The 14,540-nt window shown below is 41.6% G+C and overlaps 1 protein-coding gene across 1 annotated transcript in view; it reads right to left on the bottom strand.

The window, feature by feature from the left end:
- Positions 1 to 14,540, bottom strand: part of NUDT6 (nudix hydrolase 6) — a 177,144-nt gene that overhangs the window by 54,419 nt on the left and 108,185 nt on the right. Inside the window, exon 4 of the mRNA XM_069242395.1 lies at positions 921 to 975. Within this exon, the coding sequence (XP_069098496.1) occupies positions 921 to 975 (55 nt within the window). The remainder of the gene's footprint in view (positions 1 to 920; positions 976 to 14,540) is intronic.

Genomic DNA, 14,540 nt, shown 5'->3' with positions numbered 1-14,540 from the left:
TACAAAGCCAGTGAGTTACCCTGTTACGCAACTGTTCCCATGATTCAGACTGATTGCTCTTCAAGGATGGAACACCGGATAAAACCTGGACCCGGTGCAGGGGATAAATTTAGTGTCACATAACTAGGGGCAAATTTACTTCTTAAGTTGTCCATTTCAAAGAAGGAACTGGAGCAGTGTCAGGGAGAGGGTGCTCATGAGGGCACAGTTTTGAGACTTTGTGTACAATGCAGGCAGTAATGGTAAATGTGGAAAAGTCTTTTTTTCCTCCACAGTTTTACCATTTGTTGCTGCTGTTAGGGTGTACCTTTTTTAGTGGGGATGCTCCACTTGCTTAATATGCCGTTTGTTATCTCTTACCTGGCAATGCACTGATTTGCATAATCAGTTCATGGTGTCTTTTCACAAGGGACCTTCAACAGTTTGATTTCACAACCTTTCTGTGCTAAAATGTTCTGGTACGATCAATCCTCTTGATTTTTTAATTAAAAAAAAAAAATTGTGAACTGTAACCCTCATTTTCCACGCCTCTAAATTTATTTTGTAGAACCTCTAAAGTCTTATTAATAGGCCTGCAAATACAATGTTACTCAACATGCTTTGAGTATTAACAATATACATTTTTCTAAAAGGTCTTCAACTTGTTTTACTGTAACACCTCCCACTGGTTCAGCAATGAATCATGACATGCTGATCTGCATATAATGATAGTTATTATAAAAAAAGAAAGTTCAATATTAGGGCAATAAGTGCTTGATAGGGTCCTTGAAAACTGCACAAATAAATACACCATTTCATTTTAAAATAATGTATTGCTAAATATGGAATTTAAAGTGTTTGTATTTATATATGTAACCAAGGCAACTACAATAAAAACAAATCTTGATGTTGGCATGATGCATTGAAGTGGAAATATTTACCAATGTCTTCACTCTGGTCTGAAAGTCCACCTGGAAATTTCCATGCATTTGTTGTCTGCACGATAGAAAATGTACACAAATTAGTACTCCATTTGTAAAAAGATGAATGCCATTTTGTACAAAAAACTGACAAAAGATAAAAAATGATCAGATGAACTATTATTAACACTTTTATTTTCACTTGATCAACGACAACAGTTCTTACCCTAGTTTTAGTGTTTTGTTCCTATGTCCTAATTCTTACACCTGCTATTATCAACAATGTAACTGATCTTTGAAGCATCACTGATTCCTAAATAAGTGAGCCTTCCAACATTTCTGGCAATGGTGTCCTAGAGGTTGATAACATAACGAAGTCTAAGTCACATGCTTTAACTGGACAATTGTGCAGCTATTTGGCTGCTAAGTAATGTTTAGAAAGAGTTCCAATCTGTGTGTGATGTAGCTTGTACTCAAACACTGCTGTTGTCTGAATAGTGGAACATGGATTATGACTTGTGACATCGTAAGCGATGAACAAAAACCTCCGCCTGTCATATTGTTTACTCTCTCTCACTGTCTTTTATAACATTTTCTGTGATTCTGTTGGTTCGATGTTGTGGACTGACAGCATGAGCACACAAAAGATACAACTGAAGATGACTTTACACAGAGAATTGCTTTCCTCCGAATTGTTCCAAGTCACAAAAGAAATTATTTTATCTGTGCTTTTCTTATTTATGTGTAGTGGCAAGGGGCTACAGTAGGAAAAAATGCATTTTCTTTTATTCTGCTACCAAGGATTTCATTTCTTCATATTTATGTGACCTATACAGCCACAGACATTACTGCATAGGTGAGAAATGGAAGATAATGCATCAGTGTTGGACTAAGTTATTTTATCTGGCAAGATTGATAATTTCCTTTGATGCACCATGATAGTTTGCATTTCATGTGTGAGCTGGTAAGTCTGCAGAGCAGCACAGCACTTTTGCCAGTTTGAATGTATGCAACTGTTATGAGATTCAGGACCTCTTCTCCAACAGTAGAATAATAGATACAAGTAAAAATCAGTTTTAGAAACCTAAGATGAAGACAAACAAGATGTCAAAAATATTTAGCATCGCTAACAAGCACAATCTTTACTGACGTTTTATAAAGGATTCTTGTGGTCCTAAGCATACATTGAAAATTAGACACAATTTTTTAAGGTTGCTGCTATTTCATTTGTTCACAGAGGGGAACACATTTAAAGCTGCTATGTGTACATGCAATTGTTAAATTATACACATAAATAATCACCCACACAACAATCTTGATGATACTGAACTGCTACATATGTTGGTGGTAGCGCTGTTCTACCATGCACTGGCTTCAAGGTGAATTTGTTTGCTCATATATTGATTAGTCAGTAGAAGTAGAGTATTTAATAACTATAAAGTACATATACAATATTTAATAGTGGTTTACTACATGTACAATATTTAAAACCTGTATAGTAACGGTTCTATATTTAATTTGTGTTCTAAATAAAGCAAATTAGAAGCATTCTTTAAGTGTTTTTTGCATTTCTGTGTGTTTTTAAGTGTTGTACAATTTAATTCAAGAAATCAAAGTAATAATGAAATATTATTTGCTTTGTGGAGAATGGATTGCCTCTATATAGACTAGATTGTTGCTATATGATGTTTGAAGAAGAACAGACCAATGTTGCTATCCTTCTTTCAATGAAGCCTGTGATTCTTCCACATGCACTTCAGCCTTGAGGCTCACTTATGTTGGTCAAAGAACAAGTGCTTAATTTAACTTCTGTCAAAATACTGGGTGGGGATGAATCAAAAAGGGGAAGCAACCACAAGTATCCCACAAAGCATATTTTCGTGAATGCACCAGAACAGTCCTTAACAGCACATCTACAGTTTCAGAATGTGATGGGTCTTTCGGATCATTGCAACGTCATAACTTACACCTACGGACTGTGTAGCCAGACAGGCAGAGCAACAACTGAGCAAACAAATACAGTGTCCTTGTGGCTGACAACGGGAGTCAAGACAGTGGGAGAGTTATACAACAACAGTAAACTCAGTGCTTGGTTTGTAAAAGAAACGAAGGGCCTCATTACGACTTCTGCGGTCCTTTCATAGGACCACCGAAGCCGCAGCAGGCAAAAGACCACCAGTAATGGAGGTCTTTTGCCCGCCATATTAGAAGTTTTCCACTGGGCCAGCAGGCGAACACAGCGTTTCCACCCGCTGGCCCAGCAGAAAACTCACCACAACATTGATGCAGGCTTGTAATCCAGCCGGCGGCAATGTTGTGGCGCGTCCGGTGCGACATCACCCATCGTGCTTTTCACTGCCCATAATTCGGGCACTGAAATGTGCGATGGGGTTGTCCATGGGGGCCCCTGCACTGCCCATGCTGACACCCCCTTTCCGCCAGCCTTTGCATGGCGGTAAGACCTCCATACAAAGGCAGTAAGACCTCCATACAAAGGCTGGCGGAAAGGTGACTTGTAATCCCCATGGCAGTGCTGCTTGCAGTGCTGCCCTGGCGGATTGAGACCGCTGAGACCGCCAGGCGGCAAACTGGCAGTGCCAGCAGTCGGAAAGTGACCCATCTGCCACGGTCATAATAGGGCAGACCCACCGCCCTGTCTGCGGCGGTCTGACTGCCATCGCAAGTGTGGCAGTCTTGAGACCGCCACACTCGTAATGAGGGCCTCAGTGCCAGGGCCTCCTCAGGAGGCCATTTCCACTTCCACCGCCCATTTCCACTGTCAGTTCTGCTAATTACAGTAACAATACAACTACTAACCACCACACTCATAACAGTGTGATAATTCTGACTATTGGCAGGAGATGTTAGTCATTTTAATGTATACTGAATTAATAAACAACTGTTGTCCTGGTCTCCAAATTAGATAAACAGCACCACCACGTGGCACACTGTCTTAAGTGACAATTAAGTGACAATGCCAAGCACCGGAAACTACTAGCTCAAATTAAGCACTGACTAAAATTTAAATATTTTCTGAAATAGCAAATAAATACAAGCCACCAAAGAACTGCTTTCTTGAATAGAGGTCGTTGACTAAGCTATTGCGAGATACATGGGGCTTCTAAGTGTTATGCATGCACCTTATCGTACTATGTGGAAATAGACAAGTAACAATACTGTATCGGAGCTTGCTTAAGTATTTAGAAAGAGATCTTCGTCAACTTAGAACTAATTGGGAACTTGGATAGTGAGCTAAGTATCAAGGACTAGGAGGCTGTGTTAGCAATCACACAGAAAGTGTTGCGAAATGCCTGCATCCAGCTCTTTCAATATAGTTATATTTATAGAACATGCTCTAAAAGGCGCACTCACATACCCTGAAACTGTGTAAAAGGTATCAACTGTCTTACTACACATGCCTCAAGTGCTGGGAACTGGAGGCAGGTTTTTCTCCTATGGAATGATTGTGCTGCTTAATACTGAATGATGGACCGTGCTGACTAATTGCTGGCACAGGTGACTAGCAAAACAAGTCATTATGCTGAAGCTCGACAACATGCCTCTCGAAGTAGGGATGGGTTTGTTACAATGCATATCTCTGTACAAAACTCAATAAAATGTTAAAAATAATCTTTACACCGAAGAAATTGTCTGTTCAGCCAGTAGAGTAGAACAAAGAAAAATAAGCAAGAGTGCGGAATTTTAGATTTAACTCTGTATGCAACAATTCAATAGAATTTCACACCAAGCAGAAAGCACAGTTGTATTCAGTAACATCACTTTTTGTGAAATTAGATAAAGTGCTTAGAATAGTGGTAAGAAATTAAAGACTCCTTGGAAAAATAAAAACTCACTTTTTCAATGTAGGTACAGCCTGATGTTGATGCCTCTTTTGCATGGTAAACTATCTATCTGTACTTTTAAAAACAGGGGAATAAGAAATCCGTGCAAACTTACATGTGAACCAAATTTACCAGAAATGACAGTTAACACTCACATCCAATTTAAGGCTTCAAAATGTTTGAAAAGAAACATGGGCTTTAAAACTCTGACAGTAACAAGTCTGATTTTGAAGAGTGATTTGTTTCTGGGTTCACATGCTGAACATTATTCTGTCATCTAGAGTTTGAGTACAGAATTCTCCTCTTGTAGTCCTCTTTCTCTCTCTTTTTTTTTTGTTGCTGCTGAGTGTCATCTGTTGTATGCCTGCCCAATATGCCCCAGAGCATAGTCACCATCTTCAGATTCTTTTTTCTGCCATTGGGTCTGGAAACCACGGCCGAGGGGACTTCAAAGATTCAAAAGAAAAGAGGAAAAAGCGACGGTTCATCAAACCATTCTAAAGGTTGCAACCTACTACAATCATGACATCATAAAGCAAAGGAGAAGAGGATAACCAATACCCACTGAGGTAGCCACCGAAAAACACCAAAGAAGTAGGTGGGAGGCCAAGTGGGGAGGTTGGAGAATGCACACCAAAGGGCCTTATCCACAGGGGGCATGGTGAACATGCCCTTTAGATTTTGTCCCCAAAGTGCCACCAAACGTTTTCCTAGAGAGAACCAAGTGGTTCTCAATCTCTGCTTGCCGAGGGACCACAACAGAGAGGGGTGTGAGGAGTGCTCCAAGTTAGAACTGAAGACACTTTTGCCCAAAATGAAGCAGAGCCTGCACACTACACCATGCAGGCCCAAAAAAGCAGCTCATCCCTCAGAGACCGCAGGTCTGTTGAGTGAGGAAAAGGACAACATCACCGAGTGACCAGAAGAAGGCTCCAGATGCCAAGGTGGAGGACATCGACCCAAACACATGCAGAAAACATTCAAAGAGAAACACAGACAGGTAACACATAAAAAAACAGGGGTTAACTGGGCTAAGGCCTTTGGACATGAAAGCCTCATACATAGACTGTCTCAGCTCTGAAGCACTCTATGACCAAAAGCAAATAGAAGAAGAAAGAACCCATCGAGTCCCACAACAAGGACACTGCAGGAAGTAATTCTCCAAAATAAACACTGCCACACAACCAAGCACAGGAGAGGACGAAGAAGTTGGCAGCCGAAACACAAGCACCAAAGAATAGGCTGTCAAGTGGGCTTTCCGCCAAAGAGAGAGGTTGAGGGGAAAAAAAAGAGGCAGCTCGATACCAAGATGGCAGCAATCCTCCAGGTAAAGAAGGATTTCAATGCCTCCCTTTGAAAATTGTTAATTCTGTCGAAACATTTGACTGAAAAGAGCCACAAAGAGGTGAATCTTGACAGACTCACTTAATCTTATCTCTGATGTTGTGTACACTTGCACTGCCCTCATTTGTTCGAGCCTTGTATCCCCTCTATCCTCATTTATAACCTCCACGCTTGATAATTCCACACCTTTCCAGGTCCTTGGACACAGCATTCACAAGGCAAATAACAAGTTTACATTTTTTGTGGTTCTATTCAAACTGTAATGATTACGAATGAGTCTAAAATTGTAACACAAGAGCACATTGTGCATGTAATGGCTTGTAATATGTGGAATCTCTGTCTAGACTCTCTCAGGAAAAAAAACGCTTAACAGGGTAAAATAAAAAGGTGAAGTTGGCTGACCTTGACCTACCAATAACACCAGAGCTCCAAGAGGAAGAAGAAGATGAAATTTTTTATTACGGATAAGACCCTGAGGCTCAGGGGATATTCTATGACGCTAAGGACATGAAAGATCAGTGGCAAGATCTTGACACTGACTTACCGGATGTGGGAGACAACACATATCCCTTGTGGCCTTTGCGTCCAGAAGTGGTCAAGGGAGCAGCAGACAAGTATGAGGTACAGCTAAAAACCAAAGCATTCCCCAGCGCCAAAAGAATCCAGGCGATAACACAGCTAACTCACCAATATCACGTGTCAGTCTTTGACAGTGGGGAAGATGCTAGGCATGACCGCTTCCTGCACCCCCCAACCAAGTCTATTTGTGAGGCTACACATGAGACCGATCCAAGATTGAATTCAGAGCCTATGGTGACAAGCAACAAAGGGGTTGGGAGGATCTAGTGGTTGTTATGCAGAAAGTACAAGAAGAAATGGCATTGTGAGACAAAGAGAAGATAGCACTGGGCAGACCGTTTGCACTACCAGTTTTGACGGAGACCCCTACCACGAATGCCTTTCAAACAGGATGGGCAGGACACATCTGGGCACTTAAAATCAAAGCTATCTGGAAACCAGAAGAAGCGACCCAACACATAAAAATGCTGCCACTAAAGACTGTCTTCCTAACCCTCAAAGTGCTTCAGGCACAAACATTGGGAAAGTCAATGCAAATACATATGGACAACACAACAGCATTTTACCTTAACAAGCAAAGAGGTATGAAATTCTTGTTCCTATCAAGACTAGTGCAGAAAACCTGGAGGTGGGCCATCCAAAGAAAAAAAACACTAATAGCAATTCACTTTCCAAGAATAGACAACGTGGAAGTGGACAAGCTCAGCAAGCAAGCAACCATATCTCACGAATGGGAAGTAAACCAGAGAGTTGTTTAAAGAGTGTTTCAGGAGTGGGCAACACCAGAAGTGGACCTGTTCACAACACCAAGAAATGCAAAATGACAAATATTCCTAGCTAGGCACCCACACCACCATTCCCTGGAGTATCACCTCTCAATAGACTAGTATGAGTTTACACTTTTCCATATATCTGTCTATAACCATTAGTAATGAGCAAGTGCAAGCAGTCACACAACACTAATCCTGATTGCACCCTCCCACCCTGCAATGAGCGAGCCTAATGTGGTTTTCAAACCTAATAGAGACAACATAGAAATACAGCCGATCTCACACAACGTGCTTATCTATGCCGAAGGAGAAAGTTCTTTCCAAAGAGCCCAACACTCTGAACTTAGCAGCATAGCTCCTGAAGACATAGCATTCGTACATTAGGGCTTCCAGAGAGAGCTACTGAAGTTCTAAAGGAAGAGTGAAAGCCAACTACAAGTAAATGCCACACCGCCAAATGGGAAAGATACGTGAGGTGGTGCCAAATGTCTCACCATTTCAAAAACAGGACACTATTGTCATCAGGTACCAAACTCATCTACTGGACAACAAACTAACCTAAGCCTCGCTGAAGCTTCACTAGCCTCCACAGTGGGTCACAGAGGCAGACGTCTCTTCACTACCGTGGTAGTCAAATGGTTCCTGGAAGGGGCTAAGGGAACAGCCCCACAATTATGCACATGAACACCCATGTGGAACTTAAATGTGGTGCTAACACAACTGAAGAGCGACTGCTTTGAACCGTTCCAAACAGCAAAACTCAAATTCGTCATGCTTAAAACGGCTTCCTATTGCAATGACATCACTACGCAGGGTAAGCGAATTACAAGCACCTATCACCCAGAAATCATACTTTCTTATACACAAGGACTGGGTAGTTATGAAAACCAACCCATATATATTTTTTTAACTATCCAGATATCTAGGGGCATATTTATAATGCCCTAGCGCCACCTTGTGCCACATTAACATCATTATTTTTAAGTTAATGTGGCCCAACAAGGCCGAAATCCCCATACCATATTTACAGGATGGCGCAATGCATGCATTGCGCCACTCTGTAACCCTTTATGCTACATTATTCCTGTGCAAGGCATAGTGTATGCAAAGGGGGCGTTTCCGCCATTAGGGATGCCAGAAAAATGGCAAAAGGAAATATGAGATTTCCTTGCTCTATTTTTTTAACAGCACTTTTAATCAATCAATCATAACATTCGTAAAGCGCACTACTCACTCGTGAGGGTCTGAAGGCGCTGGGGGTACGGGTGGGGATGGGTGTGGGGGGGTTGCTGCTCGAACAGCCAGGTTGTGTGGTGTCTCCTGAAGGTTAGCAGGTCCTGTGTCTGTCACAGGTGGATAGGAAGGGTGTTCCACGTCTTGGCAGCGAGGTGGGAGAACGATCTGCCACCAGTGGTCATTCTATGGATGCGTAGAACGTTGGCGAGGGCAAGGTCAGCAGAGCGAAGCTGGCGGGTTGGGGTTTTGAAGGTGAGTCGTCTGTTGAGATATTCTGGTCTGGTGTTGTGCAGTGCTTTGTGACGTGGGTGAGGAGCTTGAACGTGATTCTCTTGTTGATGGGGAGCCAGTGCAGGTCTCTCAGGTGGGCTGTGATGTGGCGGGCGGTTGTCTAGGATGAGGCGTGCTGAGGCGTTCTGTCTGCGTTGCAGTCTTTTCTGGAGCTTGGCTGTGGTTCCTGAATAGAGGGCATTGCTGTAGTCCAGTCTGCTGCTTACAAGGGCTTGGGTGACCATCCTTCTGGTTCCGATAGCGATGATTCAAGGATGAACCCCAGGTTGCGTGCGTGTCGGGAATAGCAATACAATTACTTTCCAAAGAAAAAAGGAGAATATATACAGCTTAGATATAAGTCACATTCACAATAATGTCTTTATTATTATTTATAAACAAGTAATTTTCTAAACTTTACTCAAAATTCCTAAGAGATCCTACCCTCCCACATACAAACACAGAAGGACAAAAAAGTGCCAACGAAAAAGTGCTCGTGATTTAGAACCACAAAAACCAAGAGTAAATCACCCACATATCCATTAACATCCACAATTTAAAAATATAGCCTGTTGGTTAACCATTCTTGTCAATGAATCACCATTTATTTCCCTCTGGGTACATCTTCCCATTTCAGTCCTTCGCTTCATTCCAAATAAAGGCAAAGACAAAACCAATCCAGGCCAATAAATAACTCGTAGACGTTTCAACCCACTGATAACTCTCAGGCCAGTTCCAAGCTCCCACACAGGTCTTCCTCAGGACTGAGAGGTAGGAAACATCTAAACAATTCTAAAAAAATCAAAAACTTATTACCCACTTACTAATAAATCTATTTTATTCTATGCTGAAAATGCAAACCCATCATTACTCACCTCCAACTTATTCAACCTCCAAACACACATATCTTCTCAATTCTTCCTTGCACCATATATTCCACAGTCCACAGATCTAAGAAAGATAATAATAAACGTGTCCCATCAAAAAATCCTTCACCCCCTAAGTGGCCAAGGAAAGTCACTACTGACCAAGCTCTTACCTACATTGCATTGTTAATCCTTATTATTATCCACTCCTCAGGACACTATTTCCACCAAATCCAATGGTAAATTCTTCCTAACCCAAACACTGATCAGACCCCTTCAAAACAAACATATACAAAAAGTTTTAGATAGATTGCTCTTAACTTAACAGCCATACCATATTTCACAAATCTCTAGCTCAAAAAGAATACACCCTTCCGACTGTATTTAATCAAAAAGGTAGACCATAAACATCATCACTAATCGCATATACCTAACCTCCTGTTCACTCGTATAACATCAACACTAGGGACAAAAGTAAACAGATCTCACTCCCATAGGCTAAAATCACAGTTAGCTCAATCCTGCAATACCTGTGCATTGAGGTCACTATTTGAAACAAGTTTGCGCGGCACGCGTCTCAAATGTTCTTGAGCGAGAAACCAGCCCGAATCAGACTCAGGTTTAAATCACGTCCCACTGCGTCTTTAAGTATGATGCACACAAGTATGTTAGGAATGTGAACGTACCAACGTTCCTTCCTTACTGCCACTTTGAAATTGACCTACCGAAAACATTATGTTTTCATCAAGACGTATCCTGAAGAACTCCTCAATTACAAACGAATTCGCTACAAAGTAGCATACAAAGCGCATTGTATCATATTAGTAGATCAAAATATCTGCTCCTCTCAAAAAAGAACCATAGCTACGTACAACCTTACATCAACATCACCAAAAGAGGCACCGGGAGCAACCCGTGTCGAACTAAAAATAAAACATCAGACTGTGCATCGGTATTACTTTCACAAATAGACACAACATAGTTGATTATTAAATCCAACCTTTTCCGTTATCCAATGATTGTACAAATTACATCACATCCACTTAAATCAATAGCAAAGTAAACATCCCACTATTGCACCAAACATATTTACACACCTTACAATTCCATAACCCTGGAGTCTCACCTCATGTTAGTATTAGCTCGGCCAGCACTTAGATTAACAAGTGCCAAATGGGGTGGTCCTCCATATCAAACCTCCTCACCATCCCAATCTTTTTAAACTCATAAAACCTTCATCTTCTTATATGTACCATACGTCTTAGTCATTTGATAAACTTGCTGTTTGTCTAGCAATCTCTTCATATTCATTCAAACCCTGGGTCACAGAGTCCAAAAGGTGAATCCATTTACATTCATGCAAGTTCAGAATACTAGCTATGTCAGTTTCAGTTTCAGGCAGCTGTTCTTCATCCATTCGGCGATGGCCTTCATTCCTTTGTGGAGGTTGGTTTTGGCGGTGGCGGGGTCCTTGGTGAGGGAGAGGATCAGCTGATTGTCATCGGCGTATAAGACGATGTTGATGTTGTGTGATCGGGCAATGTTTGCGAGCGGTGTCATGTAAACGTTAAAGAGCGTCGGGCTGAGGGATGACCCTTGGGGTAATTCGCAGATGATCTTGGTGGCCTCAGAGCCGAATGGAGGGAAACGGACTGCCGGTGAAGAAGGAGGTGATCCAGTCCAGGGTTCTGTCGCGGATCCCTGCGTTGTTGAGGCGTGTGCGTAGGGTGTGGTGGCAGACTATGTTGAAGGCGGCCAAGAGGTCCAGGAAGATGAGGGCCACGGTTTCGCCATAGTCAAGTAGGGTCCTGATGTCGGTGGTGGCGATGAGGGTGGTTTCGGTGTTGTGGTTGCTACGGGGTTTGAAAAACGGAAGGGGTCTTCTATTCTTTAGAATGGGGCCCTATGTACTCTGCAGGAGAAGTGCCAATATTATGGTGCTACTCCTGCAGAGTACATCAATAGAGTAATAAGAAATGACGCTATTGTCCCCTACCATGCGCCATGGTGCACCGTATTTTAAATACGGCGCATACATGGTGGCATTAGGGGGTGTGCTAAGGGGTGCAGGGAAAGTAGCACTGTACTTGGTTCAGCGCCACTTTCCATAAATCTGCCCCCAAGTTTCTCCCAGGATCTAGACTCATGCTGAAAGGGCTTTGCACACCCTGCATGTACATATGGCAGTGACGTACTACCCAGAAAGAAAAATACAGCTATTTGTATCCTTTGCAGACAAGAACAAGGAAGCATCAGTGCTGAGGGCACCATTGCTAGATGGATAGCTCAGACAATACAAATGTGTCACAAGAAGGCTGGCATGCAACTGGAAACAAAGCTCAGGCACTCCACAAGGTAGAAGGGAGCCACTAGCCTTCCTAGCAAACACCCCTTTAAGTGACATATTCATGGTGGCTACCTGGACAGCAGTCCACATGTTCACAACACACTACTGTGTAGATATACAAGTAAATCAAGAACCACAGGTGGGACAGGAGGTACTAAAGAAAGCTCAGTTCAAACGCAGCAACCTCAGTGAACATAAATACAGCTACAAAGTCAATGCTCAGCATGTAAATCCAGAAAACATTCACACTGCAAAACAAAATGGTTATTTACAGGTATGAGTTATTTTGCGCCTTGAAGTATTTTCTGGATTAACATGTGACCCACCCACCTACTCAAGAAATGAGGTGGAACAAAGCAATCAAAGACAAGGGAAAAGATACAAGACCAACCTTACAAAAAACACCTGGTAGCCAGACTAAAGTACAATGGAAAAACAATCCAAGAATGGATTTAGGGCCAGAGAAAACATTATCTGAAGATGGCGACTATGCACAGGGCCTTCATCTGACATCAGGAGAGGGATAGACAAGGCACCAAATAGGTACTACAGTCGACGTGCAGCAACAAAAAAGAGAAAGAGAACTACAAGAAGAGCCCAGCACTAGATGGCAGAATAATGCACAGCATTTGAATCCTGAAAATTCTTCCAAGGTGCAAATCTACTGTGGGTGCGATTTTTACATATGTTTTTTCCTGACAGTTTGCATATTAATTCCATCCCCAAATGCATCTACAATCTGCTGTGAATCATTGACCCAGAGTAAATTGGATACTTAAGTCTATTCACTACCACAAAAGAGATTCAAGGTGTTTATATGTAGCTAAAATAACTGAGCTGATTTCTAGGTGGCTTATTTGAGCGATGCTTACCGTATTTCATGCAGGACAAGGCACTTCTCTTTGTGCTGCAGAAGGTCCTGCAACAAGAAACTGGTTGATGACTGAGACTGTATTCACTCTCGCATCAGGTGATGAAGATCAGGATAGTAATCAGGATAGTAATACAAAATGGCGTGGTGCTTTGTGTTCTTCCATTTGCTACTCTGTCGAGGCAAAGCATGGAAAAGTCCTGGGGGATGAATGTGCAAAAACCTGCAGCCTAAACCTCCCGGAGTCAGAAATCTGGTATCTTGGAGAATGTTTAATACAAAAAAAAATGTGTGCGTAGAATAAAGAATTGTGCCGGGTGTACAATTGTCAGGATTTCTTTCTGTCCACTCTTTAAGCCTTTTTATATCTTCTTACTCCTTGCAAAGGTATGCTAATATTACTTCACTTGCTACTAGATAGAAATTAATTTTCGCCAAGGACAGCTGTCTGCCTATTCTGGACAGTACGGTTGGTTGCCATAAACTGGGTAATAGTGTCATCTGTTGCTTACAACACTTGGAAATTGCAATGCGTGCTATGAGATGTAAAACGTTTTTTATTGTTAAATTTCCTAAAATTATTTGGTGAATAATGTATAAGTGTCTTCCCCTGCAAATCCTCCTAGGTGTAGGTCGCTACCTTAAGAGTAAAGTCAAAAAGAGGACTACGTTGACCCTTTCCAGCCCAGTGTGACCTACAGCTGTAAGCCATATTACTCGGATTTAGGAATATATACTGTTACAGTACTGCGAATTTTGTTTTTATTAGCGTAATCTTTCTCTATTAGTCTAAAAATGGCCGATGATAGTTTTTGGTTCAAGAAATGAGAGAAGTATATATCCAAAACTACACCTAGCAAGGACTACTACAGTGTCTCCATTAAGAAGTGATTCACATTAGGACAGCACACTCATATTTTGGTAATTAACACATTTAGATAAAGCGTGCAGTCAAATTTGCATTCCACGGGCTCTCCTTACCTCAGTGTTTTTGAAGTCATTAAGGGTCTGCTCAGATAATTCAGTTAATGTTACACAACGTATTCCTTTCTGCCTACAGAACTTTAAATGATCAGATAAAGTAACACGTTTGGTGGGATCCATGTTTCAAAGTGAATGGTCTGTTTTCCTATCTATCTTGGTCAGTCAAACTAATATTGGTATCTGTATATTATTGTTTCCTTTGTGCTGTGCTATCCATACCAACGCTAACATTTGTAAAACATGTTCCACTGACAGAAAACACATTTTATAACAGTATTCATATAACAAGACAGAAAAGCCATTGTACAACAGTATTCCACAGCGCTGTATTGGTGTAACTTCGTGCAACCAGAAAGCTTTGTTCAATAAAGAGCGGTGCACGGAATGCAATGGTAGAAAGTTATTCATGGCTACCAATAATGAATGATGTAGCATGCTGAGACTACGAACCTGGTGTTAAAGTCTTGGGATGGGGAAAACTTTACCTGCTTTACCTGGCTTGGCTCTCACTATCAATTCAAAGTAAATTGTA

This window comes from Pleurodeles waltl, chromosome 1_2 (genome assembly GCF_031143425.1).
Source record: "Pleurodeles waltl isolate 20211129_DDA chromosome 1_2, aPleWal1.hap1.20221129, whole genome shotgun sequence".
NCBI lineage: Eukaryota > Metazoa > Chordata > Amphibia > Caudata > Salamandridae > Pleurodeles > Pleurodeles waltl.
Note: the sequence above shows the minus strand (reverse complement) of the source record. Positions and strands in the feature narration are given on the sequence as shown.